General features: G+C 41.8%; 1 protein-coding gene across 2 annotated transcripts in view; it reads right to left on the bottom strand.

The window, feature by feature from the left end:
- The window catches only part of INSIG2 (insulin induced gene 2), a 28143-nt gene extending 14279 nt beyond the window's left edge, over positions 1-13864 (bottom strand). Inside the window, exons 1-2 of one of the 2 annotated variants that reach the window (XM_070423121.1) lie at positions 13822-13864; positions 5297-5686 (exon numbers count right to left, since the gene is read on the bottom strand). In XM_070423121.1, coding sequence (XP_070279222.1) covers positions 5297-5540 — 244 coding nt within the window. In that variant the 5' untranslated portion in view covers positions 5541-5686; positions 13822-13864. The other variant, XM_070423122.1, reaches the window with a different exon arrangement.
- Between the last annotated feature and the right edge of the window lie 8553 nt (positions 13865-22417).

The raw sequence follows: 22417 nt of genomic DNA, 5'->3' as shown, positions 1-22417 counted from the left end.
AGACATTAGTTTCATAAGTATGAACACAATCTGGTAACTTGTGATTTTTGAGTCAACTTCTCTACTTACTTTACCCACATAATTATAGTTGTCTTTTTTTCTATTTATTATTCAGAAAGATTCCTTTATTATGGTCCTCAATAATGTTGAAGTTTTCTAACTCCAATTCTAATGCACTGTACATAAAGAAGTTAATCAACTCGAAACACTAATCATTAAACTAAAAATAGAGAAGCAATTTACCAGAGTTCTCTACTAGTTGGCCCTCCAGAAGCCCTAGTAGCAAATTCTCAGCCCTATGTGTTATACAGAAAGGTAGAAATAACCAGGGACCCTTCTGCTTACATGTAGAGAATGGGGATGCAGAGACCCTCAGTGTGTGAATACTAGTTGGACAGGAAAATCAAAGGACAATAATCAGTTTTTCTGATTTAAGATGGTGAGAGCCTAGAGAGCTTTGAAAATGCATACCAACAGATACACAGAATACATGCATGCTACATACACACGCAGAGTCATACACATGATATTTCTTACATCATTTATTTTTCTATAATATTTTCCTTAAAATTGGGGGCGGGAGGAGGCAGCAATTATGCAAGAATTCATTTTCCATTTTTGGCAACTTCTCCAAATCTGATATCTTACCCAATAAAACCAGTAGCAGAGGTGACTGAAATCTAGATTTCCTAATGCCTCTACTTTCTTTTGTCTGGGTGCCTCATAGAATGCACTGCTTTCAGGAGAAACAATTAAGGAAGAAGTGCAAATCCCCAAATGAAAAGGTGTGATCTTGAGTTTATAAGTGTGAGAAACCTAGTGGCTGGGAAAAGGAAGGAAAGCAGGGACAAAGTGAATGAAATGTAGTATTAACATTTAGAATTTCCTTCCTACTAGTAAGTGTGAGTTTGTGGCAGAAGTGCCCCCACCACCCTGTTCTCCATAACAGAGGTACATACAATAAACCTTAGTTAAGTTCTCCTGCCCACGCCCAGAAGGTGCAACACACGCCAGTGCATTCCATTCAAGCGTCGCACTTATGAGGCTGGAGGCTTTGAAAAAGGCACCCTGAGCAGAGGAGGCCCGGGACATTGACCTAGCTGCACCAGTCACTGGCTCTGGAACCCTGGGTCCCTTAATATCCTCTTATCATTCAGCTTCCCCCGAAATAGGCACAGTGCTCCCAAAGGTGACCTGCAGGTCCTTGGGGTGGAAGCATGTGCCTGGCACATTAGTAGACATTCAGTAACTATTTCCCTCCTCTGACTTTCCCCTTGTCTATTCCTAAAAGTCATGTTCTTCCAAGTCACCAAAAGCTTCTATTGGTGGCCAGACAGCAGTTACATGATGGTAGAAAATAACAAAGAACTAGTAAAAGTTGTTAGGAACACTTTTTCTCTTTTCAGAATTTTTACATGATACAACAGAGAATGAAATATAATTTATGCTGTCTTCTCTTTGTTTGGACTATTTCAACTATTCTCTCAGAGAATAATAACAACCCTATGGAAACTAAGCACCATCACCTTTACAACTTCTCTTTTGATATGAATGTTATAATAGTGAGACATCAATAAATAAAGCACACTGAAGCCATGACAACACCCTTCCACTCATGTAACTGTCTAATTAGTTTCACCAGGACATTCAAAATGCCTTATACCTAACTTCTTACCCTTCAACCTCCAGTTTTGGATGTAAGTCAAGAAGTATCTATATTATACTGTAAAGTATTCATGTATATTAAGTATGTGACAGCAAGCAGACATTCAAAAAAAGCAATTTTCTCCTTCATCAGAATTCCCTTCTACTACACAATTATGGCTTCCATGACCTCATTATATAAAATATTATTAATCTATTAGAATTCATCATTAGAAAAAGCTAAACAGCTACTCATTATGACAGATCAGCTTCATCAATAAGGCTTCTGAAATGCTCCACTTTATCCATTATACACTGTCCACTAAACAAAACATACAATATGAAGCTTTTAACTTGAATAAAACTATTCTGTCAGGTTTTTATCTATTTCAAAAAGAAGACCATAACACACCCTTAAGACCACACCCTTCAAACCAAACAGTGGTGATCATCATCAAAATAACCTAAAATAAAACTTACATGAGATGGGTTAAAGATAGGAAAAAAATTAAGAGGCTGAAAGCCTCATCCCTAAGGGAATCAAGTTTTTAGGATTACATTTTTGAAAGACATGGAACAGATAGAAATCAGACACAAAAGAGTATATGCCGGGAGCCGGTCCATCCTTGCTGTTTCAAGGGACCTGGCATATATAGCATACTGTTCTTAATATGTTTGCTCCCTTTAGCGCCATGTGTTTTAACCAAGGTCACCTCTCCGAGAAAGGTTGTTTCCCCAGGTGGGGATCTTTCCCTGAGGTTAGGGAGGGGATACAACCTCTTAATTAAGTGCCAGGCGGGTAGTTAAGCCACATAATCTTTACTCCCTGGAATGGAGATAAGAAACCCCTAACCTTTGTAATAGAAATTGACAGGATTAAAATCGGCTGGTATAAATACGGATGTAACAAGACAATAAACGTCAGATCCTAACCAGAACCTAGCCAGAGAACATGGCAAAAGATCCTGGACAGAACCTGGCTACAGAACTTCACTGGAGAACCTAGATAGAACCTGGCTAAAGAACCTGGTGACTGAACCTGGCTGGAGAACCTGGAGAACCTGGCTGGAGAACCTAGCGAGAGAACATGGCACCAGAACTTGGTTGGAGATCCTGACCAGAACTTGGTTGGAGTTCCTAACCAGAACTTCGCTGGAGATCCTGGAGGGAGAACCTCGCTATGCTGATGAACTGAAACCAGTTTTCATGTCATTCATTCTTCGCCGACTCCGTCCACACCTTTGGGAACCCCTGGAACAGGATTCCCCTAGGTAAGCCCCCCCCATTGAGAACCCCCACACTCGGGACGGATAGGACTCCACCAGGGTGCTACAGACCCCCCTATAGAGGATAAGTAGGGTAAGAAGGTGGATAGTACAGAACTTAGATTGAGAAGATGTGCCATACTGAGTCCAAAGAAAGAAGACTCTGTGTTGATCTTTAGATTGAGAAGATGTGCCATACTGAGTCTAAAGAAAAAAAGACTCTGTATTGATTGATCTTTTAACACATATGCTTGCTAGCAGAGGAGTTAAGGTTACTCCCAGTCAGACGGAATGTTTTATACAAGAAGTATGTCCATGCTTTTCTGAGGAAGGAAAGGTGCCGGAAAGGTAAATGTAGAGGCATGGGAGAAGGTAGGCTCAAGAGCCTTATCCTTAACCCCACTGCAGCCTTTCCACCCCGGAAAAGTGCAGGATTGGAAAGCTCTCCCTGGGGTGATAGATCAGGACTCAGGTAATAGTGGAAAGCGCCAATCCTACTCTTGAAATGGATATAAGAGAGCATTTGGGGTTTTTCTTTTTAATGCCTGCTTTGGATTGAGTAAATGCATTACATGCATCACCACAAAGGACCCAGAGAAGCTCCTTGTCCCATCATTCCAAAGACTTAGAGTTGCCCCGATGACAGAAAAGCGGAAAAAAGAAGAAAAGAAAGGCTATGCAAGGGACTGAGGTGCCACCATGGGATTAGCTGAAGAAGTTAACATCTGAGGCCCAACAGATGGTAGAAAAGCAAGAATTGGAAGCTACTCTCTCAGCCAAGTCCAAGGACTCTGAGTAAATCAGCAAAAGAAACTTTCATTTAGCAGAAACTCACTTATTTCGTCAAATGGAAAGACTTACTTACAGGAGCCTGGAAGGGACCTGATGTACTTTTAACCTGGGGGAGAGGAGATGCCTGTATATTTCCACAAGATGCAGACTCACCTGTGTGGATTCCAGACCGTCTAATCCGACCTTATGTCACACCACCCTCCGTCTCCTCCTCATCCTCCTCCTTCCTGGTATCATCCATATCGTCCGACCCAGAGGGCACAGCTGATTCCTCCCCGGACACCAACACCACCATCAAGCACAGCCCTGATGGACCCTTTGATGTAGCCTTTCAACTCGCTGACGCTTTGGGAAGCCCATCGCCAATGACGCTGCCCGCTAGCCAGATCAACAAGGACAACCAAACCACCAACTTGAGGACAGCTAAAATCCCTTGACTAAAGAGGCCAGCAACCTTCTACAGGAACAAGGCTCCTTGTGCGCTCCATCCACTATGTTTATAGCTATGCTCACTGTCATTGCTTGCCAGTCTTCTTCCGAGTCTTAAGCAACCCAATCAGAGAGGTGGCCGCTGATTTACATGCGCTATCATTTAAAAAATAAAAAAGGGGGAATTTGCCGGGAGCCGGTCCATCCTTGCTGTTTCAAGGGACCTGGCATATATAGCATACTGTTCTTAATATGTTTGCTCCCTTTAGCGCCATGTGTTTTAACCAAGGTCACCTCTCCGAGAAAGGTTGTTTCCCCAGGTGGGGATCTTTCCCTGAGGTTAGGGAGGGGATACAACCTCTTAATTAAGTGCCAGGCGGGTAGTTAAGCTACATAATCTTTACTCCCTGGAATGGAGATAAGAAACCCCTAACCTTTGTAATAGAAATTGACAGGATTAAAATCGGCTGGTATAAATACGGATGTAACAAGACAATAAACGTCAGATCCTAACCAGAACCTAGCCAGAGAACATGGCAAAAGATCCTGGACAGAACCTGGCTACAGAACTTCACTGGAGAACCTAGACAGAACATGGCAAAAGAACCTGGATAGAACCTGGTGACTGAACCTGGAGAACCTGGCTGGAGAACCTAGCGAGAGAACATGGCACCAGAACTTGGTTGGAGATCCTGACCAGAACTTCGCTGGAGATCCTGGAGGGAGAACCTTGCTATGCTGATGAACTGAAACCAGTTTCCATGTCATTCATTCTTCGCCGACTCCGTCCACACCTTTGGGGATCCCTGGACCCAATGGGGTTGGACCCCAACAAGTATATGCTCTATGGTCTTTTACATTACATTTTATAACAGGCAAAAATAACCTAGTCATGGAAAGATCAGTGGAAGCCTGAGGCTGGGGCTGGGAAGTGGACTGCAAGAGGGCACAAGAGAATTTGTGGGGAACGGCAATGTTCTATAATTGGACTGAGGTGGTAGTTACATGAATGCATGCATTTGTCTAAACTCACCAAATTGTTCATTTAAAATAGGTACATTTATTATATTTAAGTTATACCTCAATAAAGTTAAATTTAAAAAAAAAAATCCACACTCATTCACCCCATTTTCTTGCTAAGCATTACAGAAATAACCTGCACATACCTGAAGCTGTGCCACAGCACGGTGGTACCCACCATGCTGAAGAAAAGATGCTTGCAATCACATCAGGTGGGAAAAGGGTCACGTTTCTCTGAATCTGAAGTAAATTTAACACTAATGCCAGAAATACTCCAATAAAAAACAGCACTACTCCTCGAATCATCAAATTTACACTCCAGCTAGTTACAGATGAGATGTAAGGACCACGCTTTTTGGGCCCAGGTGACTCTGTCTCTCCTTCTGCCATGGTTTCATAAGTTCAGTAGGCCAGCAGGAAAAAAAACAAAACAAAAAAAAAAGGCTTCCCAGCTGAAACGACTTGTCTGTGAATCAAAGCAGATTGGCGTTTCAACAGAACCGCATCTTGCCCTGAAATAGGACCGACCAGAAATCCTGCAAGAGACAACAACAACAACAAAAAAATTAGTATGGGTCTAATAAATGATTATATAATTGTCCTGATTTCAATAGTAATTAATGTAAAAGGACAAACAATGAAATAACAATCTGATATATTTATTTAAATTAGTTACTTACTGAATAAAAAAGGTTTAAAAAACATTTTTATATGAATTATGTAATTTTTAAAAAGTGCAATACTTAACACTTAACTAGGATAGAATATGTGACCTAAGAGATTTAAAATTAAAATAATAGTAAGAACAGTTTGCTCCACATCAGAGAAAAGGTTACATGGGATACTTCCATTAGAATCTGGAAGATCAAATCTGTTGCTCCTACCTAACTATTTATACTTTACAGAAAATACACTAATTTATACTTTACAAAAAATTAACATACTCTGACTGAAAATCAATAAAATGTGACTTGTTCGTGAGGACAATCTTCAGTGGGGAACATAACGACATGTTTTAAAGTCTAATGCTTATATATTTGAATTTCTGCACGAAAGTGTCTTAGAAAAAGCAGACCACCATTCAGTCACCTACACACACACACACACACACACACACACACACACACACCAAGCACAGAAACTAGACCTGACCCTTCCCTCCAGAGCCACAGCTGTGCCCCACCCCTGCCTGGGCCCAATCCACCTTTCCTGCAAGCATGGGAGCTTTGGCGAGAAAGCTGGAGTAGAAGCAGAAGAAAGGAAACTAAAAAAATGAAGAATGACCTAGATTTTGATGAATTTTATCCATATAGATCCTGACTCCTAAAACTTAGATCTTTGCTAATACAATCGGTGTATTTGTTCACTCTAACCAAAGTTATCTTTCCTTTATATTTAAGACAACACTTAAGGCTTTCTATGAGCTGCTCTAAGCACCTGACATATGGTAACTCATAACTCTCACAGTAACCTAAAAGGTAAGTGCAATTATTATATCCATTTTACAGGTGAGGCAAAAAGAGGTTAAGTGACTTAACCAAGTTTATACCCCTAATAAGAGGGTGAGCTGGGATTCAAATCCATGGTGTCTGGCTCCAAAACCCTCATTCTAACCATGGTGCTCAGCTTCCCAAAGTGTTGCATATCCTTCTGTGTTTTCTATGAATACAACTGTATTTTTTAAATGGGAGAATACTATACAATTTTTATTAACTTACTTTTATCCCATCCAACAATATAACATATCCTGGGCATGATCAGAAGTCAGCACATAAATGATGTTTCCTTTGAGTCTCAAAGCAGTTTATTTAAAAGGTTAGGATGACACTTATAGTAGCTACCTTTTAATAATAGGTATAGCTGCTTCATGGATTATAAACTTTTTATATAGGTCTTATTCACTATTAAGTCTCCAGTGTGTCTATGTACCCAGAGCGGTGCCTGCCCAGCCCACAGTGGGAGCTCTACATATGCACATTTGGTTAATGAAACTGGGTTAACTATTTTTGTTTACTTGTTTGTTTATCTTTACCTGAGGATATTTTTTTCCATTGATTTTTGGAGACAGTGGAAGGGAGGGGGAGAGACAGAGAGAGAGAAACATCAATGTGAGAGAGACACAACGACTGGTTGCCTCCCGCACTGGTTGCCCTGACTGGGGCCAGGGATTGAGCATGCAACTGAGGTGCGTACCCTTGAGCAGAACCGAACCCGTGACCCTTTAGTCTGTGGGCCAATGCTCTAACCTAACCACTGAGATAAGCCACTTGGGGCTGGATTAACTCTTTTTGAATCAAACTACACTGGGTTAAACAGGCCTTTTGAAAGACAACTGAGCCCTAACTGGTTTGACTCAGTGGATAGAGCATCGGCCTGTGGACTGAAAGGTCCCAGGTTCGATTCCGGTCAAGAGCATGTACCTTGGTTGCGGGCACATCCCCAGTAGGAGGTGTGCAGGAGGCAGTTGATTGATGTTTCTCTTTCATCGATGTTTCTAATTCTCTATCCCTCTCCCTTCCTCTCTGTAAAAATTCAATAAAATATATTTTTTTTAAAAAGAAAAGAAAGGCAACTGAGCATGTAATCATAATTTAAACTATATTTCCTCTGAGCTTCCAAGTTCCAACTTACCTTACAAATGAGCTTTGGAATAAAACCCATGTGTAAATTGAGGGGAAGGATACTGACTTTAGAAATAATCCGCATGAAAATGAGAATATTCGTAAGTACCAGCAACTTTCACAGCTTACCAGTGTCATATGATAAACACAAGAGAACAGACTTTTTTTATTGAGCCTCTGCCACACCCAAAGCTCTGTGCCCAACACTCAAGGGGGGAATTCTGTCCTCAAGCTAGTCCTTGAAAACCTTCTTAGTCTATAGCATAACTAAGTTCTACAGCTTAGAGGACTAGGGAAAACAATACATGTTACAGCTGATTCATGGGAAAAAAAAGACTCTAAACACCAGTTGAAATTGCCCAGAAACATCTCCTGACTTGGTTTTGCAGACTATTCCTTGCAGTAGTATGCAGCATGCCGGCATGCCATGTGTTCTAGTCACTTAGCAAGGTGTTCAGTAGCTACAGAATTCTTCTTCATCTTCATCATCATCATCATCATCATCACCATGACTACTGATATAGCACCCATTTATGGAGGGCCTACTCCATGACAGACATACAGTAACTCTAATCTTCAAAATAATCCTAAAGGTAGGTGTTATCATCCTCATTTTACAAATGAAGATATTAAGTCAAAGAGATTTAGCAACTTGCTTATGGTCACCAGACATACAATATTAGAACTGGAATTTTTCCTTACATCTGAATGATTCCAAAACCCCTTCTCTTTCCTCTAAACCTTGAGTCCCATTCCAGCCTAACTCCTCAGGCTTCTCTTTTGGCATCTGGATCTACAGACGAGGATGACTGAAAAGATGGGTTTGAGGCAGGATAGTAAGAAGCTAGGAAAATTCCTTGGCAAGTGGGATGGGGAAACTGAGACATGGCTGACTCAAACCAGCCTCATCCAGCACCCTAACCCACCTGTGTCCTTCTCCCTTACACGACCACTCCCTTACGCATTACGCCCTCAGGAAAATGAAATTCTGACCAGTCTCAATAATCTCAGAAGCAACGCCTTGGATCTGTTGACCACGAAAACAGAGTTTTGGTCAAACTAGAGATAATATCTAGGCCTCAGTTGTGTTTCAGCTACAGGCCCAGAAAAGCAGCAAAACAGATGAAGCAACGCAATGACTGACATTTGGACCAGATGCAATGACTAATGAACCCTTATCCTAGCACTGACCCTAGAGGCCAGGATCCTGAAAGGACACACCTGGAAAGCTGAGATCCTCCCCGGAGAGCTCCCCTAAAATGCCCACCTTTAGAAAACAGACGCAAACCCTTAAGACAAAGGACCCAGCATGCTCTCTCTTTGGAGCATGCCTGAGCCTGCCCGCTCTTTTCCCTCAGGTATTTACCTTTGCTTTCTTCCTCCTAAGCACCAAGGCCTTTCTTTTGCCTGTATAAGTTGTTTCCTGAGTCCACACAACCCAGCTAGCTCACTTCTTCTACCTCTGGGACTTTCTAAATAAACTTCCTATGCTAGAGCTCTTGGCTCTGAATTCTTTCTTTGCCAAACTCAAGCTGCTGCTCACAGGTAAACATTAGAAAACAATCTCAACTATAATATATTCTCAAGGTACCAATGCCAACATAGGGGGAGACTATATAATAACACAAAGACCAGGAGAATAAGTGTACAAACACCTTGAAATTTTATTTAAATGTACTAGATCGAAGAGTAAAACAAATGTGTAAAAAAAATCATATTGCCAACTTAATATACTGCATTACCAACAGCTGACTCTTCACTCCATAAACTTCCAGTAGACACAGCAAAGCCCCACTTTTGCTGTTAAAACAGCTACTAGAGGACAGAGAATATTCAGTGGACTCTTGAACAATGGGGGAGAGAGGGGGTAAAGGGTGCTGATGCCCTTGCAGTTGAAAATCTGTAATTTCTGCCCCTGCCCTGAAAACTTAACTAAATTGGCTCTCAGTATCTTCGAGCGCTGCCCACAGATACCAAAATCCACAGATGTTCAAGCTCCTTATACAAAATGGCATAGAACAATGCATACAGTTGGTCCCCACATCTGTGGATTCCCAACCATGGATTGGAAATTCACGGTAGGCTGAATTCATGGATACAAAAGCAGAAGTACCAAGGGCCAATTGTATTTATTGGGGGGTTGGAGGGAAATCGGCATGTAAGTGGGCCCATGCAGTTCAAACCCATGTTGTTCAAGGTTGAACTGTACATATATTTTTAGTAATACAAACTGCTCTAGTAAATCATTTTGTTTATGTTCGTGCATTTTTTTTCCAAAAGGGAATGAATGGCAAAGGATATTTTATGTACAATAAATAATGTTTTTAAGAGAGCAAAATAACTAGTTTTAACACTTATTTCAGTTGTGGTAGGCCCCATCTCACAATCACTCACCAGGGGTTGTCAAAGAGTTTAGGCATTTGGGGCTGGACAATTCCTTGCTGTGTGGACCTGCCCTAAGCATTGCAAAAACACTTCCCTGGCTCATGCCCACTAAACGCCACTATATGCTCTCTCCCCAATTTGAGACAATTAAAAACGTCCCTACACATTTCCATATGCCCCAAGAGAGGCAACGCTCTCCGCTGAGAGCCACTGATTGCTGGAGACTCTTTCCTCATTCTATTTCAAGGCTGCCTGAGACTTTCTAAATGGTTTGTGTTATTCTACCACAGCTGTTTATTCAACCTTTCCTGTAGTGCTGGTTTATAGCTTCCTATTTCACCCCAAAAGTTTTCTTTAAAAATAACATGACATTTGTTTGATGTTTATTTGAGTGAGTTTTTTAAGCTAATTTTTACAAGTCCAAAAATCTAACTTTGTCACTACAAAATAATACAATAGTATGTAATTACTATAGGCAAAAATAAAAGTTAAAGTGCTTTAGAGTCACAATATCCTAAAATTTAAGAAATGGAAGGGAAATTAGAGATCATCTCTTGCAAGGGATATGTGAGCCTAATGCAAAAAGAAGGAGGAGGAGGAAGGAGGAAGGAGGAGGAGGAAGAGGAGGAGGAGGAGGAGGAAGACGAGGAGGAGGAGGAAGACGAGGAGGAGGAGGAGGAAGACGAGGAGGAGGAGTAGGAGGAGGAGGAGGAGGAGGAGGAGGAGGAGGAGAGGAGGAGGAGGAGGAGGAGGAGGAGAAAAGTTGTACATATGTGTATTTTCTAGGAAGAAAGTTCCACGATTTATAGCAAGTACTCAAAATGTCCACGAACCAAAAAAAGTTAAGAGGCAGTGATCTAACTGTTCTCTCATTTTACTGGAGAAGCAAATGACACCCAATGTGGGCAAGTGAAGTGACAAGATCAAGACTGTTCCACTGGATCTTGCTACCATAAACATGTAAAGTGAACTCCTGGAAATGGCCAGACTCTTCAAAGAAATAAATTCCACTAGACCATTCATTCCCTACTGTGGAACACTTAAATTACTAAAAAGGAATGTTGTTTATAATATTAACCACACACTAGAAGAACAGTTGTTTTGAAGTGAAAGCTCATGTAATAAGTATCCCCTAATTTGTTTGTTTTTAAGTTTGGTTTTCTGATTATGTGTTGAAATTATTTTCTTAAAACAAAGAGTTCCTACACCTTTAAATATTACTCTTACATCAATGATAAATTTGATTCTCCAAAATTAAAAAATAATCTATATTTGAAAAATTTAGGTCACTCAAGAAATAATTTGCTGACCAGGCAAAAAGTCTCTGGTATAAAAGTACCCTTTAGAGAATAATAACTCAACAGATCCTCAACAATAATAACCTTGGTAAATAGGCAAGATAATCTCCATTTTATAAAATAACATAGGCTAAGTAACTTTCTGAGATCATAAGACTATTACCAAAAAGCACTAGTATTGGCCCCAAGCACTCTGACTCCATGTCCAGAGCACTTCCCATTTCACTCCATGTCCTCCAGCTACAAACACTGTACAAAAAAAGTTAAGTGCCACATAAGAAACACTTTTTAGAGTTATGTTGATAAACTACTGTTAATATCAAAATAAGCTTTTTATTTCAATAACTGACAAAGAAAAAACTCCCACAGGACATGAAAAATTCTACCTTGAACAACACGATGCAAATAGTTTGGATAGATAAATAACAAATCTTCAAAACTGAAAAGACACATGACTACCTGTTAGTGGATTAATATTATTACTTCTAGATGAATAAAAGAGGGTTAGAAGTGATCCTGGGCTTTGTGAATGAAGATCAAAGCTGATATTTGCTACTGAAACAATTTCAGGCAACAGGCCACTGAAAACACACCCACAATCAAAATCTCCTAGTGAGCTTAAGAACCATTTGCATTCTCACAATTATGCCAACCCCTAAAACCAAACAAGGCCATTCATTTTCCAAGGAGGCAGTATGTTTGCTGCCTACGATGAACCTGTCCCTTCAGGTGCTTAGGTAGCATAGGCTAATAAATAATAAAACTAAGTTACTACCTCACATCTTTTTTATTCATCTGCTCTCTTAATTACAATGGCATTCTCAAACACAGAATAAGCATCAACATTAGGAAAAACACACTTAAATCAATGAAAAGGTTTAGCCCTCCTTACATATAAGCACACACATGTGGGTCATAAGCTAAAGATTTCCAGGAAGAAACACATTTGCCTTGAAGTCACTGAAACTCACCTTTCCTCTCAACATCAAAACCCGAACACAGAAACTATTAAGCAAGCAGCATTTACATCCCATTACTGCTTTTAAATGTCAAATCTCAGGCTCTAAAAAGGTTGTCGAATAATGTTCTAAGAACAATAAAAACAAGTTGTCTTTAAACTACTGAATTACTTTTTGTCCTTTCCTTTTCAGCCCACCATATGGAAAAGCAACACTTGTCAGTTTAAAAAGAACCAACCTGTTCCCCAAATGTACACGATTCACAGCTTGGTCACTTCATATCAGATATCTAATGGGAACTCAAAGCACACTACACAACATCATGTCCAGAGAAAGAATGAAGGTGGAAATAGAAAGAACACCTGGCTAATTGTTTTTTCCTGTGGGAACCCTACTAGCAGCCGCATTCTCTTCATTCATTTTCACAAAGTGGTTCGCTATCAAGGCCAAATCCAAACGTTGGAGCGCCCAGTCTAGCCACTGCCCGGCTGCCTTCACTCCCCCTGCACCCGGGCCTGGGACTCTCTTCCGTGCAATCCTCGGCGGCACTGCAACCCGGATCCCGGCCAGCACAGCCGCCAGGTCCCTCCATTCCTTTCTATAGCATTTCTGCATCTAGCCTGCAACACAGTAAGCTCTTCAAGGTACATTTTCCCGGACTACCTGGCTAAGACCACATTTCAATAACTTTTCCTCCCACACTAGCTGGGCATGGGTCCTGGTCACCTTTTTAGCACCACCTCCCTGCCCCCCGTCATCCACACTCTGTTATTGTTCCTTTTCCGCATTGCCGATCCCCACTGACCAGCTCTTAAACCCCAGGGTGATAGTGATCACCAACGACTTCTCGGTCTTGACAAGAGTTCTCCGGCATACCCGCACACCACCTCCCAGGGTTTCCAATTCCAACCCAATGCCACAGTCCCACTCCTCAACCCAAACCAACACAGCTTTCTGTGGATTCTAAACCTACTGCAATAGCCACCTTTGGGGATCCACCACCCTCCCGAGCCTGAGTCTCTCTGTTTACCAGCCTCCCAAGTCCTGACAGCTCTATGCTGGACAGCTCGCCGACCTCCACCCGCATCAGATCTCCAGGGTCGCCCATCCCGCCGTCCTGCAGCCTTCTTTCCTCTCCAACCCTCTCCCACTGTCGGGGGAGCCTCGGCCTCTCAGATGACCTCTCCCCGACACCGCCGTCCCAGTCCGGACCTCGCCGACCCTTCTTCAGGTGAGCGGAACCCCTCGCCCTTCAGGCCCCATCCTCAGTCCTGGCTCCCGCACTTGCCAGCAGGGTTCCTAGGATGCAAAATCACCAGCACTTCCTCTTCCCGAAGGCCACCCACTTCCTCAGACCACTTTCCTCAGCACCGAGGCACTGGCGCTTCGCAGGTGGACCCCAACTCACCCCCGCCTCCGCCATCTTCTGGGACGGCCCCGCCCCCCTCCACCTCTTCCTTTTCCCCTCCCACAACTCGACCTGAGCTCCACTGCGCCGGTGCGGCGGCGCTGACGCGCCCAAAGATCGGGGCAGAAGAGCTTCCGGTTCTGACCGGCCTAGTTAGTAGACCCGCGAGCCGGGGCAAAAGGGCTTCCGGTCTGCCCGAAATTAGCGGCTGTTTGTAGGCGTGGACAGTCTAGGAGTGGGAGGGTGCCAGATCAGCTGTTGTTTGCTGACCAGGCGGTCAAGAGTTGTGACGAGTGCCCAGACCCTGCGGGCGGTGTGAGAGATTCGTGCGCTGACACACGCACACTCTTTCGCAGGAGCAGCTATTCGTGCCCTTCTCCTCGCAGCCAGCCGAACCCGGAGGGCTCTGGAGCCAGGCCGCCGGCTTCTCCCGCCGAGGATGCTGATTCTGTACCTTTGTGTTTTTGCTGGGCTTTACTCATGACCTTTTTTCCTTCCCTACTGTCATCATTTCTTTTAGGAGAACACAATTGATTTTTTTTTTTTTCATCTCCATTCCACAGCACTTTATGCGGTTTTCATTGATAATCATTCACCAGGTTCGGCCACCTAACCCGGTTTTCATAGGAAGAGCTTGAGAGGTTTACAGCAAAGTAGAGAAAATACAGAACCATAACAACTTATCAGAAGCAGTATTAAAATATGGGTGTGGTCAGATTACAGTGGTCTTGAGGAAAGTTTTCAATGAAATTTGGGCCTTGCTTAAGAGCTTTGCAGAGGATTGTCAATTGGTGAAATTCCTTTGTTGTTTTTTACTTTGAACTGGTAAATGATAAAGTGGATTTTTATGTTTCTGATCTTTTTTTATCGGTACATTTATTTATGAAAATTGAAGGAGAAATTAAATTGCAACAAAATGCATCCAGGCAAGTATTTTATTTTCTTGTTTTCTCTAATGTTTCCTAAAGCTCTTAAATTTATCTCTGTAGGTTTTTACACTATGAGTAAAATATATATATAATATCTGGGCCGATTACACTGAATAGATTAGGAATTTTAAAAAGAAAAGAAAAATCACCCAGAAAAGACAAAATGTCCTGACACCAAGGTTCTCTATAAAGCAATCTGAGTCTTTTTCATCCCACTCATGTCTGTCTCCCTATCCTGGCTTTTTCAAACACTTGGCAACTGCCTCAAGAAAAACCTTATGGAAAATTTTAGCCTCCATGGACGTTTATTTTAGTTTAAATATTTATTGATTGCAAGGAGGAACAAGAGCTAAAAAAGTAAGAACTATGTGGCACCGGTTCCCAAGTTTCTTACACCCAATGCAGTCATTCCTACTGCAGTATAAGGCAGAGTCCAAAATCCCCAGGAGAAATACAAAGAGCTGTTGTCCTCTTCTGGTTAGGTTTGAAGACAGTTCTCATGCAAGATGTAGTCTTTCAGTAGGCATTGAGGGTAAGTAAGCAGGAATAGGAGGAAGTGCATTCTGGTGGGAGCTCAGAGTTGGAAAAACAATGTGTGTAGACCCTGGAATATGGAAGGATGTATGGTGAGACATGTGAGATCTGAATGTCAAGTTCATGAATTTGTACTAAATTTTTGTTATCATGAAAACATTAAAATCTCAAATTAATTGATTCCAGAAAATGAATTGACTAGGAACTTTGAGAAATCAGAACAATTTGGATTACTTTGAAGTTGGTGTGATATGGTCGATAGAACACTGGTGAAGGATTCTTGAAACCTGGGGCTGGGACAGCAAGTGCATATTCATGTCCAATAAATTTACTTTTTTAGGCTTCTTTACTCATTTGTAAAATGAGGGGTTGGTCTAGATTGTTTCTAAGCTCCTTTACATGGGCAAAAATATCAATAATTTGATAAATCTGTGACTTCAGAGAAAAGTTTTTTCCATTAACCTTATATGTTGTTTGGTCTCCCAACTGAATGGGCCAAACGGTAAACTACAAAACAAACAGAAACTCTTTACTTAGCTAATACAAACACCCACAGTTTATTTGCCTTGTTGAAGTGAGATATTGTTAGAGTGACATAATTGCCCAAGAGTTGATTACTAAGCCTTTAGTAAGCTTTTGAGAACCTTGGACTTGGACGCTTTCCCAAATTAAAAATATCCAGAAAAAGAAAGTATGGAGATGTTCATTGATTTAAAATTGTTTAATATAAAACTGTATATTAATTGTATATATTGTATATTTCCTGTGTGTTTCCCCAACTAGACTGCACACTTCACAAGAGCAGGACCCTTGTTTTGCTTTCCTCCTGAGGTCCAATGCCAAGTGCCTGGGATGTGCTAGATGTTCAGGTGATAGCTGTTAAGGGATCAATAGATTAATAAATGATCCATCCTGTAATCTCAAAAAGGCAAAATTTCTTGACCTTTTGTGTCCCTCACTCTATGTATGCCCTCATCAGAGTATCACAACAAAGACCAAAAACAAATAAGTAGGATTGTTTGGGGTACTACCATGGTTACAAAAGTATTTTTATGAAGCCTTCTTATATAACTAATATTTGTCCTGAAGTATCAGACAGAAGTTTGAGCATCTGCACTGCCCAATATGGCAAGGCACTAGCCACATGCAGCTATTTAAATTAATTAGAACAAAATTACTTAAAAATTCAGTTTCTCAATCCCACTGGCTACATATCAAGTGTATAATAGTCCCACATGGACATTTCTGTCATCATATGAAGTTTTACTGGAAAGTACTGTATTAGATGATACATATAAATTTAGCTTTCTCAAAATACTGACAAGGTAAGAAAAAGAATCACGAAATAGAAGTGAAATAAAATCATTGCCTACCAACAGTTTGGGCACCTAAAATTTATAAGGTCTTTTAGCATGTTGGTGGCAGAACCAGGTAATGCAAAGGAGCCCCGTGACTTTAGTTTTACTTTAGGAGCAATTTGTTATGGCAATCTAAGCCTTACCCGGTACCAACCTCTTCCGGAGGGGCGTGTCCATTTCAAAAGCCAGGTTAGTTTTCGGCAAGAATCGTAAATAAGTGACTTGTGGAAAGTCTATAGCATGTGATGTGGGCCAGGTTATAAAGAAAAACCCTCCTGCTGAAAACAAAGTGTTTTGTTGGAATATAAGTATCATCAAAGGGCTGAAAAAGTAAAGAGAGATTAGCAGTCCAAGCTCTAAGGGAAAGTAGGGCCCTAGAGAAGTAAGCATAGGAAGGAAGCCACTCTTGCCCTGAAATTTTTTCCTGATTGGAAAATATTGAAATGCTGTTTTGACAGGCTTTTTAGGCAAGAAGACAAATATAAAATCTTTGCGCCTGCGAAACTTGGGAGTCAGAGGCCTCAACTTTACCAGGTGGGACCCCAAAGAACAGTACCGTTGGCATAAGAGGAATATGAAGCAGTGCCACTCCACACCCATAAGAGGGAATGAGCAAAACAGAAGGAAGCAAAAACTTAAAAAATAAGTACCTATGAAGATGTACCACAAGCTGGCCCTCAAGCAAATTCGCATTCCAAATTCAACCCATCCCTGTAAATACAAAAACTTCCTGTCTTTAATTTTGTATAAAATGGCCTCATACTGATAGAGTCCAAAACGCCTGTGAAGTGAAACCTTCTAAATGCTGTGTCCAGTCCTATACAAATACCTAGCCCACATTTAATACATCTGTATGTTTCGTTAGTAACAGTCACCTTAACCGAGTCCCCATAGCTTTTCACTTATTTGTCAGAGACATAAAACTGCCCTTTCATATTTTCATTTCATCAATTTACAAATTTTGTATTGCATTAAGTAATTACAAGGACCCTGGCAACAATCACAACAAACTCTTAGTGGACACACACCTAATTGCTGGGCTGGATGTGCATGGGGCAACTAGCCCAGGAATGAAGTAGGCTCCGTTTTACCTTAAGTGCAGGATCTTCTTACCTTTTGTCAGAGATGCGAGATGGACGAGAGAGGCTCACAGACAGGATGGATTTGCCCAAGGTTTCCTGGTAGTTGGGTCAAAATAGGTATCAGATCTTTTGATTCCTAATCCAATGCTTTTTTTTTTTTCTTTTAAGCAGATCTAAGGACCGTGTTTTAAATTTTTTAGGTCATGGTAAAATACATTTTTCTACTGTATTAGTTTAAAAGACTCTGAGATGGTAATGGGTAATCCCTGGTATATTTGTAGATAAAGTTTTTATACATTTCCTTGATAATATGCCTATAATATTCAGTATAAGTTATTTATCATTTTGTAACCCACTATACTGAGGTCACCCACTATTCAGTAGGAGTTAACAGATGTGAGGAGATTTCATAATAGGGATACTTATCTTCTTGGATATAAATTTATTCAATGTTTTCTGCAATTGCAGACCTGATTTTAATTTTTTAATCGGTGATAAACTCTATACCACATCCAAGCAAACTGAAAAAAAGAGAGTGTGTGATGACAGTTACAAGCAGACAAACTAACCTGAATTCTCAGGGTTACATTGCTGCAATCTGTGATTATCTGTAAGATCAATGCTGGGTACTGAAAAAATAAAAAGAAAGAAAAATCATGGCGAAGCAGGAGGCTGGATGGGGAATAGGAAGGTTGAACCTCCTCAGCCCTGAAATGCCCTTCTTCTCCTTCAGTGAGAAGGGCATTCACCTATAGGGGTGGCCTTGGTGTACACCTTTTGGGGTGCTTTTGGGGGCTATAAGGCAACAGTGATGACTAAAGTCAATAAATGGAATGTATATAAAGTCAATGATCCCTGTAAGGCTTGGTATGTATTGTCAGGCAACAAATAAACTAAACAGGGCTCAAACAAGGTCACCATGGATGAGCAAGCAAATGCAGAACAACTCTAAGACAGAGTCACTGAGTTATGAAACATCAGGGTGAGAAGACACTGGAAAGATTATGGACTATACACTATTTGTCAGAGAGGCAATCATAGAGACCAAGAATAAAGAGGCAACACTAGCTATTATTACAAGAGCCCATACAATTTGAGGTCAAAAAATGTAACCAGCCCTGACCAGTTTGGCTCAGTGGATGGAGCGTCGGCCTGCGGACTCAAGGGTCCCAGGTTCGATTCCGGTCAAGGGCATGTACCTTGGTTGCGGGCATATCCCCAGTGGGGGGTGTGCAGGAGGCAGCTGGTCGATGTTTCTCACTCATTGATGTTTCTGGCTCTCTGTCCCTCTCCCTTCCTCTCTGTGGAAAATCAATAAAATATATTTTTTTAAAAAATGTAACCAGTGCCCTGGCTGTATGGCTAAGTTGGTTGAGTGTTGTCCCATACACCAAAAGGTTACGATTTCGATTCCTGGTCAGGGTGCATACCTAGGTTGTGGGTTTGATCCCCCATCAAGGCACCTGCCAGAGGCAACCAATCAATGTTTCTCTCTCACATCAATAGTTCTCTCTCTCTCTCTCTCTCTCTCTCCCTTTCTCTCTCTCTCTGAAAATCAATAAAGCATATACTCAGGTGAGGAATACAATAAATAATAACAACAAGGTGTTCTCTAGGAAATTTCTCTCATGCTAATTTACCACACTGTTGTTGCAGCTCTGTGACACTCATTCTGATTTGCCCAGTGATGTATATGTATATGTGTTGTGTGTATGTGTGTATATACATACTCAGTGGCCAGATTATTATGATCATCTGACGTTTGTAGGCAAATTAGCTATAATTTTGCGCTGAAGTTGCTAGAGGGCCAGACCATTATAAATAGGGAAACAGGTTGTTTACCACGACAGTAGAAGTGATTTTTTCTGAAGATATGGGTAAACAATGCGATTTAACAGCCTTTGAACGTGGGATATATATTATTATGAGTGGCCAGATTATTATGACCACCTGATGTTTGTAGGCAAATTAGCCGTACACTGCATCATATGGGATATGGAAGCCCAAGGCCTGTTCGAATACCTTTGCTGTCTGCAGTTACAAAGATAAAACGTCTCCAATTCGCACAGGAACACAAGGATTGGGCAGTCGAGCATTGGAAAAAAGTCATGTGGTCCGATGAATCACATTTCCAATTGCATCATGCAGATGGCAGAGTGAGAATTTGGCGGAAACAGCATGAAAGCATGCACCCCACATGCATGAGTACAACCCTTCAAGCTGGTAGGGGCAGTGTTATGGTTTGGGGCATGTTTTCCTGGCATGATTTGGGCCCTTTAATTTGTGTGGAACAACGTCTGAATAGCACAACATACCTAAGTATCATTGCTGATCAAGTTCATCCTATCATGTTGATGGCGTATCCCAATGGAGATGGCGTCTTCCAACAAGACAATGCACCATGCCACGGTGCTCGTATTGTGCAGGAGTGGTTTCAAGAACATGAGGGAGACTTTACCTTGCTTAGGTGGCCTCCACAATCACCAGATCTCAATCCAATTGAGCATTTGTGGGACGAAGTTAAAAGAGCCATCCGGCAGCTGGTTCCACAACCATCAAATCTCACAGAACTGGACAGTGCTATTCATCAGGCATGGTGTCAGATTCCTCGCATCACCTTTCAACATCTCGTGGAGTCAATGCCAAGAAGAATCGCCGCAGTATTGAAGGCAAAAGGTGGCCCAACAAAGTACTGATGGGGTGTTCATAATAATCTGGCCACTTAGCATATATATATATATATATATATATATATATATATATATACACACTAATAAAAGAGTAATATGCTAATTAGACTGGAAGACCTTCCAGATGTTCTTCTGGACAAAGCCATGGTGGCCCGAGGTAGAGGTGGTTAGAGGCCAAGAAGGGAGGTCAGTTGTGGGTGATCAGGCTGGTGGGGGGTGGGGCCGTTGGGGGTAAGCAGACCAGCAGGGGGGCCAGTTGGGGGCAAGCAGGCCATCAGTGGGGGTCAGTTGGAGGTGATCAGGACAGCGGGGCGGGGGGGAGAGCAGTTTGGAGTGAGCAGGCCAACAGGGGTACAGTTGGGGATGAGCAGGCCAGTGGGGAGGGAAGGTAACAGCGAGCAGGCCAGCAGGGGGGGCAGTTTGGGGTGATCAGGCTGGTAGGGGGGCATTTGGGTGCAAGCAGGCCGGCAGCGGGGGGGGGGGGGGGGGCGCGCAGTTGGGGGTGAGCAGGCCGGCAGGCTGAGTGGTTAGAGGCAATCAGGCAGGCAGGTGAGCGGTTAAGAGCCAGCAGTCCCAGATTACGAGAGGGATGTCTGACTGCTGGTTTAGGCCAGATCCCTGTAAACTGGCAGGACATCCTTCGAGGGGTCCCAAATTGGAGAGGGTGCAGGCCGGGCTGAGGAACACACCCTCCCCCGAATTTTGTGCACCGGGCCACTAGTGTGTATATATATATATATATATATAGAGAGAGAGAGAGAGAGAGAGAGAGATTTGCAAAGCAGAGGCTTTCATCTGATAATAGATGAAGAACACAAATGATCAGATAGTTGAAAACCTCCCAAGAGAAATGTGTATAAGGGTAGGTAATGTAATACACACAAACACACTTATAGAAACTCTTCTGGGTTTATATTTTAGATTTCTTCTGGGACTCAGATTTGCCAAAAACTAATGAAAGAATTTTCCATAGTAATAAAGACATTATTTGAAGTGACTTTATTTTATTTGGTATTTGAGAATCATTGCTTTTAAAATTTATTTTTTACTTTTTATTTTATGTTTTCCCATCACCATTTATCCCCTCTGTGCCGTATTCTACCTCCACCTCCCCACCCCCTCCCATGATCACCACACTGTTGTCCATATTCATGAGTTCTCTCTCTCTTTTTCTTTTTTTTTTTTTTTTTAATGCTTAAACCCTCTACTCCATCCCAATGTCCCACCAACCCCTGAGATGGAGAAGCATTTTTTTGTTTTGTTTTGTTTTCTGTTTGTTTTGTGTGTGTGTGTGTGTGTGTGTGTGTTTATTTTATTTATTTATTTTTGTTAATCCTCTCCTGAGGATATTTTTTTCATTGATTTTGAGAGAGAGTGGAAGGGAGGGAGGGAGGGAGAGAAAGAAAGAGGGAGAGAGGGAAGAGCTTCGATGTGAGAGAGACACATCAATTGGTTGCCTCCTGCATGCACTCCAACCAGGGCAGGGATCAAACCTGCAACCAAGGTATGTGCCCTTGACGGGGGAATTGAACCCAAGATCCTTCGGTCCATGGGTCGATGCTTTAACCACCGCGCAACACTGGCCAGGGTGAGCATTGCTTTTTTTAAAAATAAAGGCTAGGAATTAATGCTCTGATAATGATTAGAGAGAATTAAAAGGACTTAGATTTTTCAAGAGCAGATCTTAGATTTATAAAATTATTTTTAATATTGAAGTATGATAGAACCATACAAGGCATTCCAAACTGAGAAACAATATGTGTAGCTCAATGGTGGCCTGGAAAGTCCTGGTGATGCTTAATATTCTCAGAGGGGTTGTCAGACACTTCAGCTCCAGTCGCTGCTGTAGCTGCTGTTGTTTTAAAGATTGATACAGCATCCTCTCTGAACGCTCAGCTCTATTTTAAGAAGCCTGCGGAAGTGGAAAAGCATGTGGCCTGTTTAAAATGAGGCAGATCTTGGTTCCAAGCTCTGCTCTCCATTATCAGCTGGGGATTCTTGGG

Source organism: Myotis yumanensis, unplaced genomic scaffold, assembly GCF_028538775.1.
Source record: "Myotis yumanensis isolate MYYU_CA2020_CCGP unplaced genomic scaffold, mMyoYum1.0.hap1 SCAF_8, whole genome shotgun sequence".
NCBI lineage: Eukaryota > Metazoa > Chordata > Mammalia > Chiroptera > Vespertilionidae > Myotis > Myotis yumanensis.
Note: the sequence above shows the minus strand (reverse complement) of the source record. Positions and strands in the feature narration are given on the sequence as shown.